This window comes from Hibiscus syriacus, unplaced genomic scaffold (assembly GCF_006381635.1).
Source record: "Hibiscus syriacus cultivar Baekdansim isolate YM2019G1 unplaced genomic scaffold, ASM638163v2 tig00110678_pilon, whole genome shotgun sequence".
Taxonomy (NCBI): domain Eukaryota; kingdom Viridiplantae; phylum Streptophyta; class Magnoliopsida; order Malvales; family Malvaceae; genus Hibiscus; species Hibiscus syriacus.
In genome coordinates, this window is record NW_024062822.1 from 1,624,070 (window position 1) to 1,648,495 (window position 24,426).

The following is a 24,426-nucleotide window of genomic DNA, read 5'->3' on the forward strand; positions in this document are numbered from 1 at the left end:
AATGTCCATAAGGACCACATATTATTCCTTAAGAATCATATACATATACTAGGGATCAAGTATGTGTCTTTCAAGACTTCACAAATGTTCCAAAGAATATACATATGTCCCGAAGGACCGCGTAGACCCTCGACTCTTGGCATGCCAACTATACCCCTAGCTCTCATGACACATAACATGGGCGTTATCATTTATTTCATTTCAAATATTCACATAAACTTGTAATTCACTTTCACATATCACGTATCACATAGCTTCTTTTCATATTATCACATAGTCACATAGTTCACTTACACGTAGATCATTTCCATATAATTCACATGTCATATATATCATGTTATCATATAATTTCTATCATTTCTCACCCAATCACATTTATTCATGTAAACATACTTATCATATCTTGTTCACATAAGATCATATACTTCATATAACATATAGAAACACCTAGAACACTTTCACGTAGCTTATATCAATTTTCAGAGTCCTTTCATATTACCTGATGACATATATCATATAGATATATAATAACTGATATCATATTATCTACCTTATGCTCCATTTCTTTGTATTCCCTTTTTCATATCAGCATACATTTAAACATTCTTATATGTCCTATCAATATCCTATAAACTTACTCATATTCTCATATATCATATTTTAATATAATTGTGTAGTAATACTCTATAATTGTATCATATAATGATTTTACCCAATTACTCCTTTATAAAGTTTATATTACATGTTCAATTAGTCTCATGCTATCTTATAAATAATTTCCATTTATTTTATATCATTTTCCTTTTCCACTCACATAAACCATCTATTTATTTAGTTCCATTTCTCATGACTTCCCCAATACTCTTTAATAAAACTTTGTAGCTCTTCACTATAATACATAAACCATAATTTCCTTTAATCTATCAATCTTCCCTATATTACTTATGTATCCTTATTTATGCCTTTGAATTCATACTATTCTCTTAGAGTCTCCTAACATTTCGTATAATCACTTATACCCTATCATATGACTTATACTTGATTATCTTATTCTCTCATGTTCATTTCATTTCTTATGACTCTATCATATAACTTATCTCATGTTCTTCCATTATTACATATTAAAGTCTTACATACATCATATAACATATACAAAACATATCATTATCTTTAGTCATGCATACATACAATCAATGTAATACAGATAATCACATATAATTATAACCTTTCTTATGTAATCACTTTACTTTATCACCTAACACATAAAAGAACAGATCAATCCATATAATCAAGCATACATACATGCATATTCAACTCATGCCTTTAATCATGAATTCATGTGTAACACTTCAGGAAATAGACTCATTGCAAGTCTTATTCCCATCGCACATCATATACTATTGAATATGCACTCACCTGGCCTCACTAGTCAAATTCCAATCTCTTATCTTTCCCCTTGATCGATCTTACTTGTCAATGATTCCGGAACTGCTTTACGCGCAGAATCTACATAAATGTACATTTTGAGGCAATCATTAGATACCTACACCTTATAATTAGATACTAGCAACTTAAACGAACTTATTAAACCAATATTCCCATTTTTCCTTTAGGGGGAATCGGTTCCCTACTAAGGGGGTATCGATTCCCTCATGACATTCTGGAAATTTTGTTCGTTTGAAGGGGTATCGGTTCCCCTTGAATGGGTACCGATTCCCCTTGCCTAGAAATCATATTTTTAACCCGAAAATTACTTCATTTCCTCTCAAACACTTCATATATCATCCCCTTTTCATTCTTAACTCTAGTACACATACTTAAACCAATCTATATCATTTTTTCATCTTAAACCTCAAAATCCTATCTTCAATATGAGATTCAAAAATCATACCAAATTTTCAATGTGTTCTAATTCCAATTCTAACACTTCATACTTCTTAATTAGACTGATGACAAGTCAAATTCATCCATAAAACTTCAACAACCATACCATATCAAAATTCCATCTTAAAACTCATATTGCAAATTCCTTCATAATTCCTTTATTTATGTTTAAATCCCATATAAGCTTTCCTTAAGCTTATTTAATACCCAAAGAATCTAAGAAAACCCAAGAATTAACCAACTGAAATTAAACTTACCTTTGCCTTGCTCTCCCACGTATGAAGAAGAAGAAAGGAGAAGAGAACTCTGGATGTTTCTCACATTTCCCACGTTTATATTACCTTTAAAAGGAATATAAAAATCTTTCTGGTCAAATGACCATTTAACCCTTAATTTCCTTTAATAATTACTAAATAACCTTCATCATATATATATCCAATAATCTTTGAACTATTTCATTCTTATACTTTAGTCACCAAATTCTGAGACTTTACAATTTGGTCACTAACCCGGTATTGAGGATGTTACAGGCTTAGTCCTACAATCAGCTGATCCAGCTCCCCCTGTACTGATTTCAGTTTTTTCTTTAATTGTTAAAATCTTGCTTTCATGTGGTGTAATGTGGTTAAGACCACTTCATTGAATCCTCCGTGACTTAATTTCATGTTTATGAAAATGCTTAAAAATGTAGATGAAGATGCAAAAATGCAAGAATGCATGAAATGTTCGAGGCATTGATCCATGAAATGTGCATGTTATTATGAATAATCCTTATTGGGGACAAAAATGTTTTATCTTTTAAGAGACAAAAATATCCTGACAGCTTCTGACATGTTGACTAGTCTTCTACTTTCGTCTTTCACCGGTTGAATAACCTGTCGAACCGCTCCGGCCTCTCTGGATAAACCGTGAAAATGTTGAGTTGTTTTTCGTACTGGTCCAAGAAGTCTCGAATGATCGCATCTCGAGCATTTACTTTTGTTGAGTCTGTTCCCAATGAATTCGTCATTGGAGCCCTTAATTGATAGGAACTATGTGAAGTTCATTAATCTGTTTCTTAAATTCGCCAGCAATGGTCTCCAATTTCAGCTATCATTTTGACATTGTCGTGTTCAAAGGGACTTCCAAGATACATAACCTTCATCCTACCCCTGCAACCTCTGCCAGTCAGTTCTTCAAAGATAAGCTTTCATTGTGCTTGATGTAGATCCAGTTCATTCTGAGTCCTTTATAATGCAGCAGAGTGATATACTCTTCAATTGTGGGCACCACGTCTTCAGGATTGAATGTGACACATAGTCGCCTTGTAGACTATCCTCTGTATTTTCATCTCTTATATTACAACACCTTTTGTCCATGGATTCAGATTATTCGAGTTTTAACAAACACGTTTTAGTGGATCAATGACCTCTTTTGAATGATGCAAGTGATGAAAATAAAATAAAATAAAATAAAGATGAAAAGAGTTAGTGAGGTGAAAAATAATCAAAAACGATCATAAAAATGAAAGTCCTACCCCACATGATATCTACCTCACATGCTTATTATTCCTACCCGAACATGATCTCTATCCCGCAAGTTGATTTTGAACAAGTCCTAACCGCATAAATTTCTAGTTCACATGCTTTGAACAGAAAGTAAAGTAGGAAATAATTCTGGAATCCTAGGGTTTGGAATGAGGTTTTGGGGTGGGCTCTAACTCCTTGTAGTCTCCCGCTTTAGGTTCTAAAAAAAGGGTACCCGAGTTCTCCTTGCCGGTGCCCCCTTGGGCTTGCCAGACCCTTAGTCCTAAACCCATCACAGACTTGTGTGGACTAAGTTAAACTCGAGGGGACACATTCCCTTATGCCCGCACGGTGAATAAATTCACACGAAGGCATAAGGTATATGTATCCCGAAGGCTACTTGCTAGGCCCACACGGTGAATAAATTCACACGAATGCGTCGCTTTCACCCCCACTTAAAAGGAATTGGAGCTCGGGTATAGAGCCTTAGATGAAAAAAAAAACTTTGAAGGCTGAAATCATGAGAAAACGATTAGTCCAACTATTTACTCGAAAATATAATCAAAAGTAAGTAAAAAGGATCGGAATATTACCTTAAAATTTAAACTTACCCTTTTCGTTAAAAAGACAACTGGAAATTACCTTAGCCTGACTCACTTACCTGTGTCCCCAGCGGAGTCGCCAAGCTGTCGTAACCGTCTTTCGGTTGGTTCCCGGAATTGGGCTTCGACTTGAAAAATATGATTGGAGTCGTCACCGATTATTTATTTAAAAAAATAAATAGGTTAATCGGATACCTTATATCTTACCTGATCTGCGTCTTACCAAAGATATGTCGGATTCGGGAGTCGGTTACGGTTAAGGAAGGATTAGCACCTTTGAACCGCCCTTTCGGTACTACGTAATTTTCAGTTGTTTTTAATTAAGGAAATCGAAAGTTAAAATTTAAAGGTAACATATGATCCAAAATTACTTACCTCCGATCAATTTGAAAGAGTACCCTTAAAAAGTCGAGAAACGCGTTAAAGGAAAAAGGAAATAAGAGTAAATGAAATAAAGAAAATAGAAGAAAAAAAAAATGATGAAAAACTAAAAGAGGAATAAAAACATATAATTATTAAGTGCAAAATAATAATAATGATAATAAGTAGTAAAATAAAAAACGCAATCACACCAAAAAAGTAAAAAAAAAAGAAAGTCAATGTTTGGTGAAGTATAACTGTCGGGAAGGAAAAAGACGATAAGGGGTGGAACTGTAGTTAATAAATGAGTGTGATGTATCCCTATAATATAGTAAAAATGAATAAACAAAAAACATTATGATATAATATATATATATAATAAATATAATAACGAAAAAAAATAATTTAATAAAGTAAATAATAATAATGTAATATAATATAAATACATGAAACAAAAAAAATAAAGAAGTATAAAATATAAAATATAATTAAATGTATATATGCATATGTTTAAAAAGTAAAATAAAAATAAAATACAATAAAAAATATACATATAATGATAATAATAGTAGCAAAAGAGAAAAATATTTATATACGTTAATAGTAAAATAATAATAAATATAATAGTTATAAATATATATATATATATATATATATATAACTTTAAAAAACATTAAAATAATATTAGAATAAAAATAATTAATATATATATAATATACGATTTATCAAAAAGAAATAAATAAAAATATGAAAATAATACATAAGGGACCGTTCATCGGCGATAAACTTTTCATTCGTTTTAAATATCCTAGTATTTTTCCAAAGCGGGCTCGGGGTTGTGTAGATCTAAAAGAAAAAGTTTCGAACGACAACCCCTTTTCTTCGGCCAAAACTGTTTTTTTTTTCAAGCACAAAGACGAATAACAACACATGCAAGTGAAGAAAAGAATACGAAAGGTAAAAGCTTTCACCTTTTATTGCTCCTGAATTGTTTACAATAGCTTCAAAACAATCTATTTGCTCGTATTTTTTCTGGTAATTTCATATGCCAATCGTGTGTTACAATAGTGAGCTACAATGGCTATTTATAGTGCTTGTGGATCCTATCTTTAGGAGTTTAAAACATAGCAAAATTTTATCCTATTTTTAGGAATTGAATCCTAGCGGAATTCTATCTATTTTTAAGAGTTTGAATCCTAATAGGATGAAAAATGTGTGTTGACACTCGTTTATTTTCCAACATGGCTGGATAGGAATAGTTAGGTTTTCAATGAGGAATCATCGGACATGAGCATTGTTGATCAGAGCTTGCGTCTATACCGACTCTGCTGTGCTGCAAAACAGGATGTGGAGCAGACAAAGGAAGTGATGGCGTTAGCTATTTGTAACACTCACGTCCCGGTTAAATAGAGTCGACCTGCTTCAGGATGGATTAAATTAACTCGGATGGGAGTCGGAGTTAAGGAGATAGGACTGCCAAGTGTGGTGGGGTCTTACAGGATTGCATTGGAAGCTGGATAGTCGGATATAATAAATTTATTGGTATTTGTACGGTAATTAAAGCGGAGCTTTGGGGAGTTTTTGTCGGCTTGACTATCGCTTGGGAAAGGTTGAAGCTGAAGTGGATAGCCTCCAAGCTTTCCACCTTCTCCAAATGGATCAGATTGGTCATGGTCCTCTGTCCATTTTTGTTAGGATTTATGAAGTTCGATCAATAAAGAGTGAATTGGATTTATGAAAAATTATAGAGTAAGAGGAGAAATTATAACAATTTATACAATGATTTATAGTGGTTCAACTTTCTCAATGTAATCTACATCTACTACCTAAGCTACTCACTTATGATTTTCCTACAAATTCACTATTTATTCTTTTTTTTTCAAGGATCAAGAATAATCTTTATAACTCCCTAGTTGTTCACTTGGATAAATTAGAACAAAAAATCCTTTTACAAAGTAAAATGATTGTAAACAAGAAAACCTCTAAAACGGGAGATGTTTACAAATTAAAGCTCACAAAAATATAAATATTTACAAGAGAAAGAGAAATAAAGAATGAAATTTTTTTCTCTTGTGTTTGATTGTTTTGATAGGTTTTGGTAACATTTTTCAAGTGTCTTGAACTTGTTTTTATATGTTGGAATGAGTTACTAGCCGTTTCTAGCTGTTTGGGAAGGTTTGGAGTTGTTAGAAGATTTTTTACACATAAAGTTTCAAAACTTTGAGAAAAGTTTTGAAACTCTTCTAAAGAGTGGTTGGAAAAATTTGACCGTTGGAGCCAAAGTATCGAAACTTTAAGGAAAGTTTCGAAACTCTTAAGATAGTTTCAAAACTCTTGAAAAGTATCGAAACTTTTTGGGAAATTATCTTGGAAAGTTTCGAAACTCTTGTAGATGTTTCAAAACTTCTGGTTAAAATACTCATTTTAAGATTTTGATTAGACTTTGAATTATTTTGATAAAAACTTTAAATAAATTCAATTTAGTCTAAAAATATTTTACATTTATTTATTATATCAGAATATTAGTTCTACACATTTTAACTCATTTTCATATTCTTATTCATCAGAGCTGGAATGTTCGCTTTCATCACATATCAAGGAAAGATAATTGTGTAGCTGATCATTTACCTAGTCTAGCATCGAATGATGATTTTGGGATTCATTATATTGTAAGTCCTCCATCTGACATAGTGAACTTCTTGCTGGTGGATGAGGATGGTTTGATTTCTTGATCTTATGTTTTCTTTTATCTTTAAGAGTTTGGGTTGTATTCTTTTTTTTCATTTAGGTTAGGGAGGTTTTAATGAGGAACTCACAATTCTTCTTGTGTATGATATTCCTTTAATCATACTACTATATCAAAAAGAAAAAATAATATAATATATTTAGTAAATTAAGATAAAATATATACTTTGAAAAGTTAAAATAATAGAAAAATATTTTAAAAAAGTTTAAATAAGAATAAAATATATATCTTTTAATTAAAATAAAAAAATATTTTTAAATTAAGTTAATAATAAATTATATTTAATAAGTTAATATAAAAATATTTTTTAAAGTTAAAATATTATGAATTTAATTTAATTATTTATACATTAAGATACAAACTATATACATCGTATTGTTTTATTTAGACCAATCATTGGTTTTGACTCGATGGTTGGGTACATATTTGATTTCTCAAGCAACTCATATCGGAATCCCTTTGACCCCAATTTGGTGACACATTTTATCATCTGATTTGTGAAAAATAAATATATTAAACTAAAATAAATAATAAAGTTAGTCTTCCAACTGATTGGTGACATATGTCATAATATGGGTACTAGTGACACGTTACATCATTCGATTGGAAGATTAAATTTATTTTAATTTTTTAAAAGCATGACTAAATTAAGAGAATATGTAAATAACATAGATTAAATGTATGACTATACCAAAATATTTAACGGTAATTAACTCGTGGTGATCACATCTTAATTAATTAAAAAAAAGTGATTATATATATTATATTTTTTGAAATCAGTAAAAAATGAAAAAATTGACAAAAACACAAATAAAAGTAATGAATGGTGTAGTTAACCCTTCATTTTAACCGTTTGGTACATGTTAATATTTGTACTATTCTTTTTTTTGAGTTTCTAAAAGAAATTTCAGATATTTTAAATGAATTTTATTATTATATTTGAACACTCTAATTTTTTTAGACTGTTTAATTTTATTTTTGTATTACATATGACATCATATCATTGGGTTATACCAAAAAAGTTTAATAAAAATGATTGGATAACGTGATAACAAAATTGACAGAAAAAAAAATACAAATATACCAAAAAGAGTTGCAACTATTTCAGTGTGTTTGAAGAATTATCCTGCAAACCATTAAATAAAGAAGCCAAAGATTTTATGGACTTTCACTTCCTGCTCCTTTGCTTCTATTCAACCTTTTCCTTGGGTAGGTTAAGAGCTTTCAGATTGATTTATCCAAGTTCCAACGCCCCCTTCTTTTAATACCATTTCCCCCACCGTCATTGATGCTCTAAACTAAGCTTTTAATTATTTAAACCATTCTCATTGTGCCTTTATATACCCCACACACACTCTTTATTCCTTCATCAAACAACTCTCCACAAAGCCTTACTCTCCAAGAAGGAAAAAAAAAACTTTCAGACCCTTTTCGAATTCTCACATGGAATTAACCCTTTCCGCGGTTCTTCTTCTTCTTCTTTAGCTTGGCTTCTTTATCTTAGCTTCCTCATCATCAAGCTGGAGAAGCGATGATGAGGTGATGGGGTTGTACAAATCATGGCTCATTGAACATGCCAAAGCATACAACGGTATTGAAGAGAGAAGAGGTTCCAAATCTTTAAGGATAACTTGAGATTCATTGATGAACGTAACTACAACTCTAAGAACACTACATTTAAGCTTGGGTAGAACAAGTTTGCTGATTTAACTAACCAAGAGTACCGAGCTAAGTTCTTGGGCACCAGGACCGACCCAATGCGTCGAGTCATGAAGTCCAAGAATCCCAGCTGGCGTTATGCTTACCGTGCCGGCGAGAACTTGCCGGATTCGGTGGACTGAAGAGCGCACGGAGCTGTTAGCCCGGTGAAAGATCAAGGAAATTGTGGTAAGTAAATTTGTTTTAATTTCTAACTTCAAAAAGAAAATAATTACATACACGTTCCTTTTTTTAATGATTTTTTAATGACCGAAATGGACTAATCTGAGATAAGAATAGAATATTAGATTACTTGAGGCTTAAAGCTTTATGGTATTCGCCATTATTTTTTTAGTTTCACATAATATACCAGTCAATTACAATTGCATGAAGTTGCTGGGCATTCTCAACAACTGCAGCAGTGGAAGGCATAAACAAAATCGTGACCGGCGAACTGATATCTTTATCGGAACAAGAACTCGTGGATTGTGATTGATCTTACGACTCCGCTTGCAATGGTGGCCTAATGGACTATGCCTTCCAATTCATTCATCATCGATAATGGAGGCATCGACACTGAAAAATACTATCCTTACCTTGGCTTTGATAGCCAATGTGATCCAGCAAAAGTCAGTTTTCAATGCTTACATCCTAACTCAACTCCAATCTCGCAGTTTCAGTTTACGGATGCTGATGCTTTCTTTTACTTTTAACAGAAGAATGCTAAGGTTGTTAGCATTGATGGGTACGAGGATGTTATTCCGAACGATGAGAACGCTTTGAAAAAGGTGGTTGCCCATCGGCCTGTGAGTGTCACCATTGAAGCTGGTGGCAGAGCTTTCCAACTCTATGAATCGGTAAGATCACCTGAGCGTCTCGTGCAAAATTGTCGCTTCACAATTCTTTACAAGAATTGGCTTGTTTTACAATTTGTCATTGGTTGAACATATTTTTCAGGGAGTTTTCAATGGTTATTGCGGGTCTGCTTTAGACCACGGCGTCTTCATTGTCGGATATGGCTCCGACAATAACGGTCAAGATTATTGGATTGTGAGGAACTCATGGGGCAGCACGTGGGGTGAAAATGGATATATAAAGATGGAGCATAATGTTAATGCTAATACCGGCAAGTGCGGCATTGCAATGTAGGCTTCCTATCCAGTTAAGAACGAGGCAAATATAATCAAAACTTACGATATTGAAAGCACCGAGAAGATCAGTAGTGCTTGAATTCTTTGCTGCAATTGAAGACCACAAAAACCGAGCAAGTAATGATATGCTCGGACTTTATCATTGCTGTACATATATATATATATATTTATGTATCAAACACAATAGATGGAAAACTGGTATTGTTGTGACATGGTTCATACAATTTCAATTCAAAAGACCCTTTATCATTATTTGCCGAGTAATCTCTAGCAAATTGGATTAACATATACACAAATTCAACTTCAAAACTAAATATGGTGTATACCAACTGGACTTGCTTGATTGGTGCCATCTTCTGCTAAATACATTTGAGAAAGTACTGAACAGGCGACACAGAACGTCGTATTTCCGTTTCATTACAAAGCATTCTTTGGCAATACTTTTGGTTTCTCTAAGCAGAAGTTTCTGTAAAGCTAATTCAGTAAAAAGCTGGAGGAAATGAACAAATATGCGACGTACAATTGATGATGTTTTTTATAACACCTGTTGAATTTAATGCATAGGAAGGTTGGTGCTTTCTTTTAAAGACGCCTTCTTGCCATCATATCGCTATCAAAAGAGACAGAGAATAACTTGTATTTAGCATCATCGAGCACACAATCAAATAACACCGATGAAAAATACGACTCCGAGTATCTCGGAAAATGGATAGGATAGGAGGGGAATACCTGTTTCCCGAAGGAGAAAGGAACGTATTTGTATTTGATCATGTGTAAAATCTGTCTCTTCATGGATAGGATGAATAAGGTAAACCAGTAGAAAAGGAGTATTGGCCAAAACACAGGCACATCAAACACAGTGAAGAATGTCATCACAAAAGCAATGCTAAAAGCCATCATAATAGAGTACCTTCACAAAGAAAAGGGTGCATGTAAGCATTCAGCACCACATTTTATAGAATTATATGATCTCTTCATTGATATGATAATGATTAAAAGAACTTCAACATTAATCCTTTTATTGCAACATTCTCATGATTTTCCTTTCGATTCAATTAAATGTAATTTAGTGTGAGTTGAAGACAATATGAAACGGCAGCAGTTGGAAATGAGGAACCAGAATTTGAACTCTGGGAGTCGGCGAACGAAAGGGCGAAACTCATCGGATCCACGGGTGGGGAGGGAAGGGCCGTCCTGCAACTCGGGGTCCACCTGAGGGGAAAGGAATCCCATCAGCAGATTCAGCAAGTAGATGCCGAGGCCGTAGGTGATGATGTAGAAGCCCTGCACCAAGTACACGCGTACGGCGTAGAGCATCATCAAAGCCAGGCATCCGATCCAGCGGCTCACAATGTGTGGGACCGTCTTGTACAGGATGTGCCGGTACCGCCGCGAAATCTCGAAGGTCCACCGCGATAAGGTGGATGCATCGTTACCACCCAGGGCACCACCATTTGGTCTGGTCTCCATCGGAGGGCCCCACAGACCAAACAAAGGACTATTTTCTTTTCTAACATTGTCTTCGTCCTATATAATTAACTCTACAAAGCCTTTCCAAGCCTCTGATTTTCGTCCCCCACATGGCTTTTTTGTTGGGTCAACGTCGTCCGCTGGTTGTGGTGAACAGGACCCTCCCCCTTCTCTTTTCCCCCTACTAAATTAAGATAAGATAGTAAAAATATTTAGGTAAATTATGCATTTAGTACCTAAAGTATCAATTTTAGTCCGTTTTAGCACTTAAACTTTTATTTTTTTCAAAATCATACCTAAAGATTAGTTGTTGTTTCATTTTAGTACCTTGTTCAAAATTTAACATTATTTTTTTAAATTAAAATTTTAGGTATTAAAACGTATCAAAACTGATAGTTCAGGTACTAGACGCGTTAAGTTTTTAACTATGGGATGCTAAACTGAAATAAAAACTAAACATCAGGTATGATTTTGAAAATATTGAAAGTTTAGGTACTAAAACGGATCAAAACTGATAGTTTAGATACCAAATGTGTAGTTTACCTAAAATATTTTTTATATATAGGGATAATGTCGCATTTGGTACATGTCTTTACAAAATATTTGATTTGATATCTGCATTTTAAAAATATCTAATTTATATTTGGTCTTTGATAAATTATCTAATATGGTATTTTTATTTTAGTTAAATACTTAATGTACTTTTTTTATTTTTGAAATGTTTAATATAATATTTATATTTTATTAAAATGTCTACTATAATACATGAACTATCATCCTTATGTTATTATTGTATTAAAATGTCTACTATAATACATGAACTATTATTCTTCTATTATTATAATACTTGAATTATCATTTTATGTATTGTTGTATTACTTTTTTTTAGAAAGACGTTAGTTTTATTTAAAATAGAAAATATCTAAAATTACAATAAAGATTTAGGAGTATAACTGTAAACGTAAACTAAATTATAATTAGGACATTTTACTATAACCATTAACACAAAAACTAGCCACTTAGATCACACAATGACCATGAAAGGAAAATGTTAAAAACCTAACCAATGCTCGAATAAAATAAAGATACAAACAAATCTGACTGCATCGTTAAACGAACCATAAAAGATGATGAAACTACTGAAAGACCACCGATAAATCACAAATCATAGTCAAACGAAGTGAGAAAGCTATTCACGAGCGCAAAAAGCGTATTCAAATAAATCTGAGGGTCTAAAGCAGGGAAGATCGACAGGATAACAAATAAGCGACATCTTGATCAGCCGTTGCGATATCAAATCCAACCCTGTGAAAAAATATAAACAAAAAAAATGAAAAAATCATAAGCTACCAAAAGAAAGAAAAAAACGTGCCACAAAAGTAGAGATAAACGCACCATAAAGGTAGAGAATATGTCACAAAGACATAATTATTCTTATTAAAAAACTAAAAAAAAAGATTATCGACGAGCGATAACCAACATTAAAACTAGTGTCGCCGTCGATTAAACAAAATTAAAGAAGAAAAAGTTTGATTGATCAATAAAATTGACACAAGTTGTAAAGAAGAAAAAAATGGAGAAAAGGGAGGAGGAATAAAACGGCTTGTATTATTCTATTACTTAAATTAACATCATTAATAAATACAAAATAAGTCAATAAAAGTTTATAACTATTGTAATATATACATAATAACAATTTAAGTATCATATTTGATAATTTATTAAAGGATAAACTACACAATTGATCACTTTTGTATATTTTTTCTCACTGAATTCAAACAATATAATATTTGACCACTTTCGTTTTTATTTAATTAAGATGTGGTCACTAAAAGTTAATTGTTAGACCTTCAATGAATTACTAATGTGACACAATTTATAAAATTAAAAATGATAAACTACACAAATGGTTTGTAACACCCATTTCTCGTATCCTCGTACACACATGACTTTTAAAACATTTTCGTACTTGAAAACCAGTAAAATTTTGTTTCTTTAAATAAGCGGTTTAATAATATAATTTATAAAACGTTCTTCAACTACATATATATATATAATAACGTTTAAAATCCATCAAACAGTAGTTTAATTTCAAACATTATAAAATACTATAACTAAATACATACCAAGTATCTTATCAGAGCATCACAACATATCTAAATACGTGCCAACTAGTAATATTAAAATAAACATCTAGAGATGTCATACTGTTACTGATGAGGCAACACTTGACAAATGATATCAGCTGCACTCCTCACTCCGATTTGTACACTAAACCTACGCGTGAAAATCATCACACGCTAGTATTCACTTAATGAGACATACTAAAACAAATAAGGCATTTTAAAAACATGAGTAAAGCATTATAAGATCAAAATACGATTTATCGTATAAAATACATAAATGCATGAAAATTGACTTGATAAGCCAATTTTCTGTCAAATAACATGCGAAACAATATTTAGTAAGCCTAGCATACCTATCAATCGATATATTCAAAAGTATTCATTCATAGCCCAATGTATGTCAAATGAGAATGCAAGGTACATGAGTTACACATAGTGCTAAACGAAAGTATAGGTACTTTAGTAACAACGACACTATACTAATATATCGAAATTATAATTCACAAACTCATTATGAATACCATGCATGAATATATAGTGCCGAAAGTACAAAAAGGTACTGATATGAAAATGCAACATATGCATTAAACAAAATCGATCGATAACCATCATACTCCAAGTATGAAAAAATGCACCTATGACTCTCAATGCACATACAATAGGCCTTTAAATCAAATTCACAGATTAAACATTTATTCTAGAACATCGATTGCTGTTAAAATAATATAAAAGCTCATCCATCTATTTTAAGGTAGTTCATACCCTAAAATCACCATAAACTATTTTCATAAACCTTGTGAAAATATTTCAAAATACGGTAAAACATGCTTTTATAAAGACATTCAAGGTTGTCTCATTGCTAGTCGTCCTCATATCATATAAGTACATGATAAATGTACTCACCTGGTATGCCTCACTACTATGCCTTACTATCGAAATATGATTATTCTTGAACTTTTTCCTTGTCTTTCGCTTTGCTCGTATCACAAGTTCGATCACGATCTACATGAGCATCCATACAAAGCATACAAAAATATAAAATACATGTTAGTATTCTTACTAACATTTCATACTTAATAATAGTACTCCAAAAGTACTATTATTTTCGAATTCTTCTAAAATTCATCTTAACTTTTCCTTTTTATTCATATTGGGCTCTTGTTATTATTTCTTCAATTCAGGCCCAAACAAGCCCAATAATTTCCAGCATTAAACTTTCATTCCAAATACCTCAACAATGCCATATTTATCATTTAATCCACTAACTTTTTTAATGTTTACCATTTAACACTCAAACTTTGTTAGCTTTCCAAAATTGCTAAATTTCACTTTCTAATTTCAATTTCTCCCCCATATAGTAATTTCTAGCATAGTCTACAATTATGGAACAATTATACAAAACCTACAACTTTTTCATTATTACCAATTTGGTCCCCCCAACTTTCACAAAATTACATATTGGCCCAAAAAAATTTATAAGGCTTGTATAACCTTTCTAATATCATTTCTAAGCCACATGAAATTTTTCAAAATTTTTCCCCATCATCTTCTTCAAGGCCGAATGGTTTATGTACCCAAGATTAGGGTTTTCATGATTTTACTCGATTTTGATTTGATTCAAGCATGGAATCAACCTCGATTTCAAGAGCCCAATATGAATAAAAAGGAAAGTGTAATTGATTTTAATCATACATCAGTTTTACAACCTCAAAAGGGACAACCATTATATAGGGAAAAGGGACAACCATTATATATGCATGTATAATTGATTTTAATCATAAATCATGCTTGGAATTGATTTTACGACCTCAAAAACATCAAAATTCTTCATCAATCCCATAAACCCTAATGTAAACACAAATCCTAAAATTTGGGATCTTTGAACATAAACCAAATTAGCAAGCAATAAAGGTACCAAATGATAGTTTTTTTCTAATAGAATAATTTTCTATTTCATGACATGATCCAAAATCCAAAGGGAATTACTCAAAAAAGAGAAATAAATTTTCTCTTATCTTGCTAGGGGGTGCACGTCCAAGGGGCTGAAAAGTGCCCTACGTTTCATGAAATTTCTAATGAATTTTATGTTAATTTACCTTATATTAAACTTAAATGAATTAAAAATTCATTTAATGTGAAATGTCCATTTTATCATTAATGAAACTCAATATTTATAATAATACCAAACCACATAACCTTATCATATTTCCAAAGTCAAAGATGAACAAAATATTTTATCCTTATTCAATTTTACAAGCAACTTTCCAAAAATTGCAATCTTGTCACTTTGATCCAACGGTTCAAATTAAACATGGAAATAAATCTTCAAATTCAATGATCCATATTATTTTCCATCATTTTAACATTTGAAAATAATATTTTTAATCCTAATTTATCATCCTTCAAATTTTCCCGAAATTTCTATTTGATCCGATTTACCGATTTCTTACCGGACTTTAATCATTTCTAGTTTTCAACATAAATTTCGGATTAAGAATATGATTTCAATAAAACCACACTCTCAAAATTAAATTATCTATTTATGGAATAAAAATTATTTTTGAGAAACTTACCACTTAGGTCCCTAAATTTTTCCTAATTTTATACTTTGCCACTAAAACTTTCAAAACTTATATTTTGGTCACTAACCAAAATTTGGGGTATTACATGGTTACTAATGTTTGAGTAAGTTTTTATTTCCCCACTAAAGTTACGAAAGTAACAAATTGGTCACTAAAACATCAAATAGGTCATTGAACAATAATTTTATATCTAATTTACCCCATAAGTTTTCTAATTTTTCTAATATTCCCCCCATATATATATATATATATATAAAATAAAACTTAGAAATTAATTTTTTATACATGAAGCAATCGAATTGAAACACCCTTTCCTGTATTCAATTCCTAAATAAGAGTCATAATGTTACATACTGATTTACTAACATCACATAAAGTCATTTATTCAAAAATTACAATTAACCATTTATTGATTTATAGAGTAACACCAGTTTCTATTTTTTTCAATCAAACTAAATTTGATTTCAAGCAGTTCATAATTAAATAAAAAATATAACTGCCTAAAATCAACCTTAGTCGATTTCTCTATTTTTATTCTATTGTTTACTGGATATTATATATGTAATTCATTTAACCGTTTTCAACACTAATATAACTATTCACAATTCATTTTAGTAACATAAACTAGTTTATAAACTATTACAACTATTACAACTAAGTCTAAACTAGTTTATGAACATCAATTATTACCATATACATGTCAACTAGTAAAATCAAAATACATCATATATATGCCATTATTGATCTATAGATATACTTCTCGATCAATAGGATGCCATGTACTCCTTACTCTGATTTCTTCTTTTTACCTAATCGTGAAAATCATCACATGCTAAGTATATATTTAGTGAGACAATCATAGTAATAGTCAATGTTGTACAACACATAAATATAAAATAAATAACAATACTTAATGCATTATGATCATTTTACATGTATTTCAGTCATGTTAAATTAAATATACCTATGAGAAATTTAGGTATACGAGTCAAAATATGCACCGAAGTGCTAATACACATAAGGTCATGCTCACCATAATACTCATAAGGTCGTGCCCACCATATGCATTAAGTGTTCTTTATATACACTACAATTCTAAATTAAATATACAACCTGCTACTGAACTCTATGACATGTCAACTATACTACTGCCCCTCAACGACATACTTGAGCATATAGTCTATATTTATTTCATCCATCACAATGTATATCAACATAATTCAACATTGCGCAGTTCATACCCAAAATAACATTCATAATATAACATCATATATAAACTGATGATCCATGCACTTTATATTAACATTTGATACTTTTAGAACATGTCAAATATATGATAAATGACATAAATATCATATTAATATAAACAAGGTAGACTCATCGCAAGTCTTCATAATGATGTATAAATCATCCATGCATCATGTTATGTATGCATTGCACTCACCTTGACACTTTTTATACAAGTCAAAATATAAGTCTCACTAAGCTTTAAGTTCGATCCTTTTCCTTTCCTTTTTCTAGTTTGATTTCGATTTCGATTTTGATTTCGATTTCGATTTATGTATATAGATAAATCAAACCTATAACAAAAACAATCAAAAACAAATGTTAGAGTACATCTAACCCATGCACATATAGTATAGGAAAATTCATAAAAATTCATTCCAATACAACATTGTAATTACAAGGTTTCCTACACTTCATTTCCACCTTAACTTATTTAAATTCACCTTTAACTCTTTTAAGCAAGACTAATCATAGAAATTTCACATTTCAAATCTAAATCAAATGATTTAATCACCAAATTAATCTTTGAATGATAACAAATATCATAAATAAGTCACTTGAATTTTTTCATAAATGTTTCCTTAAGAAAAACATATTGTCGAATATAATCTATCACAATCTAAGGCGATTTTAAGATCCAAACAACACACTTTAAGCATGTATTAAATTTTCTACCATAACCTTTATCAATTTCAAATTTAGAATATAATTCATAAACTTTTCCTAAAGTACCATTTGGTCACTATTAAGATTCAACCATTTTCCATATTTCGAAGCTTGAATAAACATGTTAATACGTACAACATAATATTCTCATAATTCTAACATAATATTCTCATAATTTCTAACATAAAATATCAATTCAAAACACCAACCCCTTAACTTTTTTTTTGAATTGATCCCTAAAGGAAGCTAATAGATTTTTCCTCCATTGAAACATGAAATCAACATCACAACACCTATATCATCATTTCCAAGCCTTGAAACATAAAATTCCATCATCTTTTTTCGTCTATCATTTTCATAAATACAAGGTTATAAGCATGAACAACATGAATAAGTGTCACCAAATGAAAGAAAATTCAATGGAAAATAAAATTATATTTCATATCTTAAACTTAAATCCAACCAAAAAGGTTTGAGAATAAAATTAAAAAATTATTTAAGTGTTCTTGGTAACTCACAGCAACATCAAGTGATTTCAAGAATTTTCTTAAATTGATTTTTCTTTTATTTTAGTATTTTTTAGATTTTTATGACCTAAATGAATTTAAAATTCATTTTAATCCAAAATGACCACTTCAACATTAAGATTCAATAATTCTAATCATTCCACATGTCAAATTTATCATCCAAGGACTGAAATTAAACTATGGAGTTAGTAGTTACTAACTTTGTTATTGTAAAATTCAATAATTATAATATTGTCCTTTTTAATCCATTGACTAATATTTAACATGGAAATCAACTTAAATCCATGGTCCACATTAAATTTTATCATTTTAAATCATGGAAAAGATTTTTTTGCCCATGCCTTATCATCTAGCAAAGTTTTTTTTTGAATTTTTTATTCGATCCGCTTATCCAATTTTTTCTTGAACCTTCACTCTTTATAGCTTTTAACACAAACTCCGTACTAAAAATACGAGTGAAACCAAGACCATTTCGGAAAGTAACTATTCATTTACGAGACAAAACTATATACTTATGAAAATTACCATTTTAGTCGTTAAACTTCCCAATTTTATGCTTTATTCACCAAACTTTCATTTTATTCATTTTGGTCACTAACCAAATTTTTTGGGCATTACACGAATATTTCAAATTATAAACAAAAAAATTAGAATTTTTTTTGAAATAATTATATATAAAATAATTGTTCAAGGACCTATTTGATGTTTTAGTGACCAATTTGTTATTTTTGAAACTTCAATGGGAAAATTAAAAATTAATCAAACATCAGTGATCGTTTTTTAGTTTATCCTTTTTAATTTTATAAATTTACTATGTCACATCAACGATTCGTTAAAGGTCTAATGACAGTTAACCCTTAGTGATCGTATCTTAATTAAATAAAAACGAAAGTGACCAAATTTTAGTTAAATAAAAACGAAAACGATCAAATATTATATTTTTTAAATTTAGTGAAAAATATACAAAATTTAAATGAAAGTAATAAATTTTATAGTTTACCCTTTATTAAAATATATGTTACATCAAACATTCTAAAATTACGATAATTACATTGATATTATTCCCTATATTTATGATATCTAATTGTAAATTATATATTTAATTTTGAAATATAAATATTTTTCTTATTTATACTTTTTAAAATTTGAAGTTTGACCCTAAATAAAGTCGGATAACATGATTCAGGAATAATTCTTAATCCTTAAATTGATAAAATATTATGTTAAAGTTACAAAAATCAATTTGAAATTTAATGGAGAGGAATGACTAAACTGGTAAGAGTCTAATAAAATAATATTTTAGTTTTAATATCCAATTGAATATTTTAAAGTTTAAAAATTAATTTAAAATTGAAGCCAGTTAGATTTAATTCCACAATTGAAATACAAATATAATAAAGTATTATCCGTTTTTAAGGCAAAAGGCATGGTGCTCCTAACTCGAACAAAACAGAGAACACATCACTTACAGCGTGCTGGGCATAAGTGAGTATAAAAAACAGTACTCCTTGACGAGGAGTTGAACCTATTTCTTTCTATTAGGACCCTTTTTCATTTCATCAAAACCTTCTTTACAAGGTTAGATATCATCTTCTCCTGCAGCAAAATTTTAGCATCTTTCTCCTTCAGTTCTTGCTTCAATCGTTCTCTCTCTTTTAAGTGTCCATCCATCTGATTGGTACTTTCCTTCATCTTCTCCACCATTGTTTCATCTGTCTCCAGTTTTTTGGATTCGGTTGATCCCTTTGCTCTTTTATTTGATGGAATTTCGTTATGGGAATTGCCATGTGCTGTTCCCTCGTCTGTCTTCAACTTTTTGGATTTGACCAATTTCTCCTCGCCCTTGAATGCTCCTTTGTTCAACGAAACTTCAGGATGAGAATGGTCCTGTGCCATTTTTCGGATGTATATTCTAGCGGTTTTTCCATTACCAAACTGAAAGTTAACTAGTTTCTGAGGCAGTCCAGATGAATCCTGACATAAGACACAAAAAAGGACCTAAAGTTAGCACTTCATTAAAGATATGAAAGGGTGTTCCCATTGATGGCATCGAAATTCATAAAATGCTCATCACAACGAAGGACATCATAACGTTGCAGAATGAACATTTGATGATTATTGATATATCATGAAGAAATTTGAGGCCCTGTGAATGAAAACCCAGGGTGGATCATAAAAAATATGCACCTTCTCTTCATCGCCTTCCATATTTTCATACGCTTTGCTTGCTTCTGGAGGACTATCAAAGACAGCACACGCAGAGTAATGCCGACCTTGAGGATTTTTAGATGGCCGCCAACAAAGAATTCACCATATTAGAACCTTGGCAATGATAGGTGAAGATGAAAAAAAGACCTGTCATTGACCAATTCTACACTAGTCTCAAGATCCATGTCATTGACTATTAAAGACACGAGAACAGATTCCGTAACGAAAGGGTTATTTGAGATATAAGAATTTAGCTCAACTTTCAAGTGCCACAGAAGTGTAGTTTATCAGAGTATTCGAGAATATCTCAAGAGAAAACATCTCTTCACAAGTCTCAATCTTTTAAACATAAGATATACCAAGGTAAAGAAAAGCCAAGCCAAGGACCTCTAAAGAGAAGAAGAAAGAAGATATAATCAACCTTTGGTTCAATTGCTACAGCCCCAGGAATGACTGGAAATTTCTTCTCTGTGAACATTGACTGGTATTTTGTGGAGTAGTAGCTTCTCCCTTTCCGGTTCAGGTGCCTGGTTTTCCAGAAGAAGAAGAAGAAGAAGAAGAAGAAAAAGAACTAAACATGCATAGATGATAATGATAAAAAATTGAAAAAAAAGATAACCAGCGGTCAAACTCCATACATCTAGAACTAGGGTGATTTCACCACGCTCTAGCTTCGCAAAAACCAGTTTCATTGCAGCACATGCATCATCTAGACAATTATGAGCAGCACCTGGCTTTCGAACTTCATATCCCAGTACAGACTGTAAAACAATGCACAGAAAGTTAAAACCTAAAGCTAAAACTACCAGTAGGTTTCATCTTCCATAGCACCATGCAAGTTCTTTACTAAGAACAAAGCACTCTTATTTGTGATTACTCAAACTTGGTACGAGTTGCTACAGCTATGCACAATTCATTCTAAGTTTATCCAATATTTTGGAGGGTTATACCTCCATACTCATATCCAAATTAGGGTCAAATGCAGGTACTTCAGGGAAAATGAAAAGCGAGGTTAAAATAGTTTGTAGTTAAATAGTCAAAATATTAAGAATTTTATTGAGAAGCCACTCATGGAACATTCTAAACATCATATATATTCTTAATTTGAGTTGCCAAAAGGAAAAACAATGTAGTATTTAATCTAATAGATGTGAAACACGCAAGAAACAACACATGCAGCATTTCAGGTTCCTCCCAACAAAAATTGTGCTTTTAATTATTATTATTTTAAGGGAAAGGAAACTGCTCATACGTACCTTGCATAAGTTATTCAAAGATGGTTTTCTATAGATAGGTGCGTCCAAATATTTGAAGATATATGAGGTGTCAATCACTTGCATGGTTTATCTTTAACACTGGATACAGAAAAAAAAAAGTAACTCTTAAAGGATGAGAAAGGAAATCATAACTAAGACCTGATAGGCAGTTGGTTCTACCATAAAAAGAAATCAAACGTTTAGCCATTATGCAACATACCTTGCAAATCATTGTGCAAACTATGTCCCACTAAAATAGTTCCAGCAGATAACAGTTTCATCATGGATTTCTATGAATTATGAAATGTTCCATAGTTTGATAAACAAACATCGAAGGAGGTCCCATGAATCATAAAGATTAGCCATTCCATACCTGTATGTCAGCAACTGAACAGGTAACACCATCCAAGTCTCCTACTGCAACTCCAGTTATCTCAGTCCGATAATCAGCCACTGCTTTGTTTGGTTTTACAAGTTCATCGATTTTGACCTGAAAAATGACCAAACAACCAAAAAAATCATTTTAGATATAAAAAGATAAATAAATGACAAATCCCAATTAAGCGTTTTTAGCTGAAGTAACTTGAGAGTACAATAGCCAAATTAGAAACATGGAAGAGGAAAGTACATAGCAAGTTCTACAATCACTTATCCAAAAAAAAAAAAAGTTCTACATTCTTCTGTAAATCGGAAACTAGTTTACATTCAGATGCTGCAGTATCAAAGGTCCTTTTTTTTTTATAAATCTATAAAGAAAATATGCTTGATACCTCTAAATCACGGTCTACAGAACAAAATCTCACCAATGCTTCAGTGCCATCTTCACAAAGAACCATTTCGCAATCAACAGAAATCATTGCATTTGACTTCATTGCCCGAGATCTTTTAGGTGGCTTGGTAACAATCCATCCCTGAGTTTATAACTGATCAGGATTTTGAAGGATGGATAGATGCATAAACAAGGTGAAAGCAGAAACCAAAAAATCAATAACAGCAACAAACCTCATCAACGGTCGGGAATGCATAATCAAGCGGATATTGAGGGTGTTCCAGAGTTAAACGAACAAGACTCTGCACTGCCAGATAATCAATTAGACCAATTACAAAATAGTACTACAGGGCTACTCAAGATATGAATTTCCTCGGAAAAATGCCATTATACCTGCTCAGGGGATTCATTATCCCAAGATTGTTTTCTAAATTGTTTTACTATGTTCCTATTTGAATGACTTTGCAACACTATAGAGAAAAGCTGCAAACAAGCATGTGAGAGAGAAAAAAACATGACATTAGCATCCTCAAACCCAGATTACCAGACAAAATAGAGTAATTGAAAACAATAAGCAAACATGAATTTACTTTCAAATCATCCTCTTTAGTAAATGTCTTAAGAAACGATACTTAGACATCATTGGTCCGCCTCGAAGGATCACTCAAAGAAGCACCGAATTTTTTGTCGTAACTTCTCAAAAAATCCTTCCATCCTTCTTATGTGCCTTCCAGCCCTCGCTTTTGAACTAACTTCACGATTTCAACAAGAACCTGTTCATAAAAACTGAGCTCAAGTAAAAATGTAACATCATACTTCCAAAAGTAAGTACTTCGATTAATCCACTTCGCTAAGCCAAAAGAATTACAAAACCCAATGTAGCAAACAGAACGAAACAAACTGCAATGCTTGCTGCAATAACTAATAGATATTAGCAAATTTAAGTCGAAACGTTCTACCTTCTTCACAGTCTTTTCGAGTTTCTCGTCCAGTAGGAATCCAACGAAAGAGAGGAGAGATTGAAGGAGGTAGAAAGGGTTTCAAATAACGGCAGGGTAGTAGTGTTGCGGGACGCTATTTCGAAGTCAAACGATCGTTTTGTTTTTCCTTATATAATTTCTTCGGTTTGATTTTACAATTTAATGAAACTTCGATGCTTATTTTCTTTCATCGTAATTAAATATCAATAACATTTCATTTTGGGGAAAGATAATAATAAAATCATGTTAGCTTCTTCTTGAGCTCAATAGATGCAGAGATTGGGTAATTAATGTGGCATATTATCTATTGGACTAATGGAGTATGACTTAAATTGGGCCAATCCTATGCTTTCTAGTGGCCCATAGGATTTGGAAAAACAAGTAATACAATTGTTTGTTGCTTTAAATCACATGCATTAAAAAATATAAACACTTGCTCAAATAAAAACAAAATATCCTTAGTTAATAATTCAAGATTTTAGGGTTTAAAAGTTTACTATCGCCAAATATGATACGAGCAATTGATGATAAATTCTCCACCGTTGACTAACACAAAGATGTAGACAATATTTGGGGCATTCCTTCTGCAAGTCTACTTGTTTAATGATG

The 24,426-nt window shown here is 31.5% G+C and overlaps 1 protein-coding gene and 2 pseudogenes across 1 annotated transcript; 1 reads left to right on the top strand and 2 right to left on the bottom strand.

Moving 5' to 3' along the window:
* The first annotated feature begins 8,484 nt into the window (after positions 1-8,484).
* LOC120138072 lies at positions 8,485-10,299 on the top strand (annotated as a pseudogene).
* Positions 10,300-10,416: 117 nt separating this feature from the next.
* Positions 10,417-11,433, bottom strand: LOC120138039 (protein RER1A-like). Its single transcript, XM_039153647.1, has 4 exons — positions 11,064-11,433; positions 10,676-10,856; positions 10,491-10,556; positions 10,417-10,436 (listed from the first exon to the last, which is right to left on the bottom strand). The coding sequence occupies exons 1-3, from the start codon at positions 11,414-11,416 to the stop codon at positions 10,500-10,502; spliced, it is 591 nt and encodes a 196-aa protein (XP_039009578.1). The 5' UTR covers positions 11,417-11,433; the 3' UTR covers positions 10,417-10,436; positions 10,491-10,499.
* Positions 11,434-19,996: 8,563 nt separating this feature from the next.
* LOC120138201 lies at positions 19,997-23,863 on the bottom strand (annotated as a pseudogene).
* Positions 23,864-24,426: the final 563 nt, after the last annotated feature.

What these genes read in the sequence shown, in the direction of transcription:
- LOC120138039 (XM_039153647.1), bottom strand. Translation starts at nt 11,416, where the DNA reads ATGGAGACCAGACCAAATGGTGGTGCCCTGGGTGGTAACGATGCATCC. An exon ending in CTCCCAGAGTTCAAATTCTG is followed by an intron (nt 10,857 to 11,063) that starts GTTCCTCATTTC and finishes TTCTTTGTGAAG; the next exon opens with GTACTCTATTATGATGGCTT. An exon ending in CTTTCTCCTTCGGGAAACAG is followed by an intron (nt 10,557 to 10,675) that starts GTATTCCCCTCC and finishes CTCTTTTGATAG; the next exon opens with CGATATGATGGCAAGAAGGC.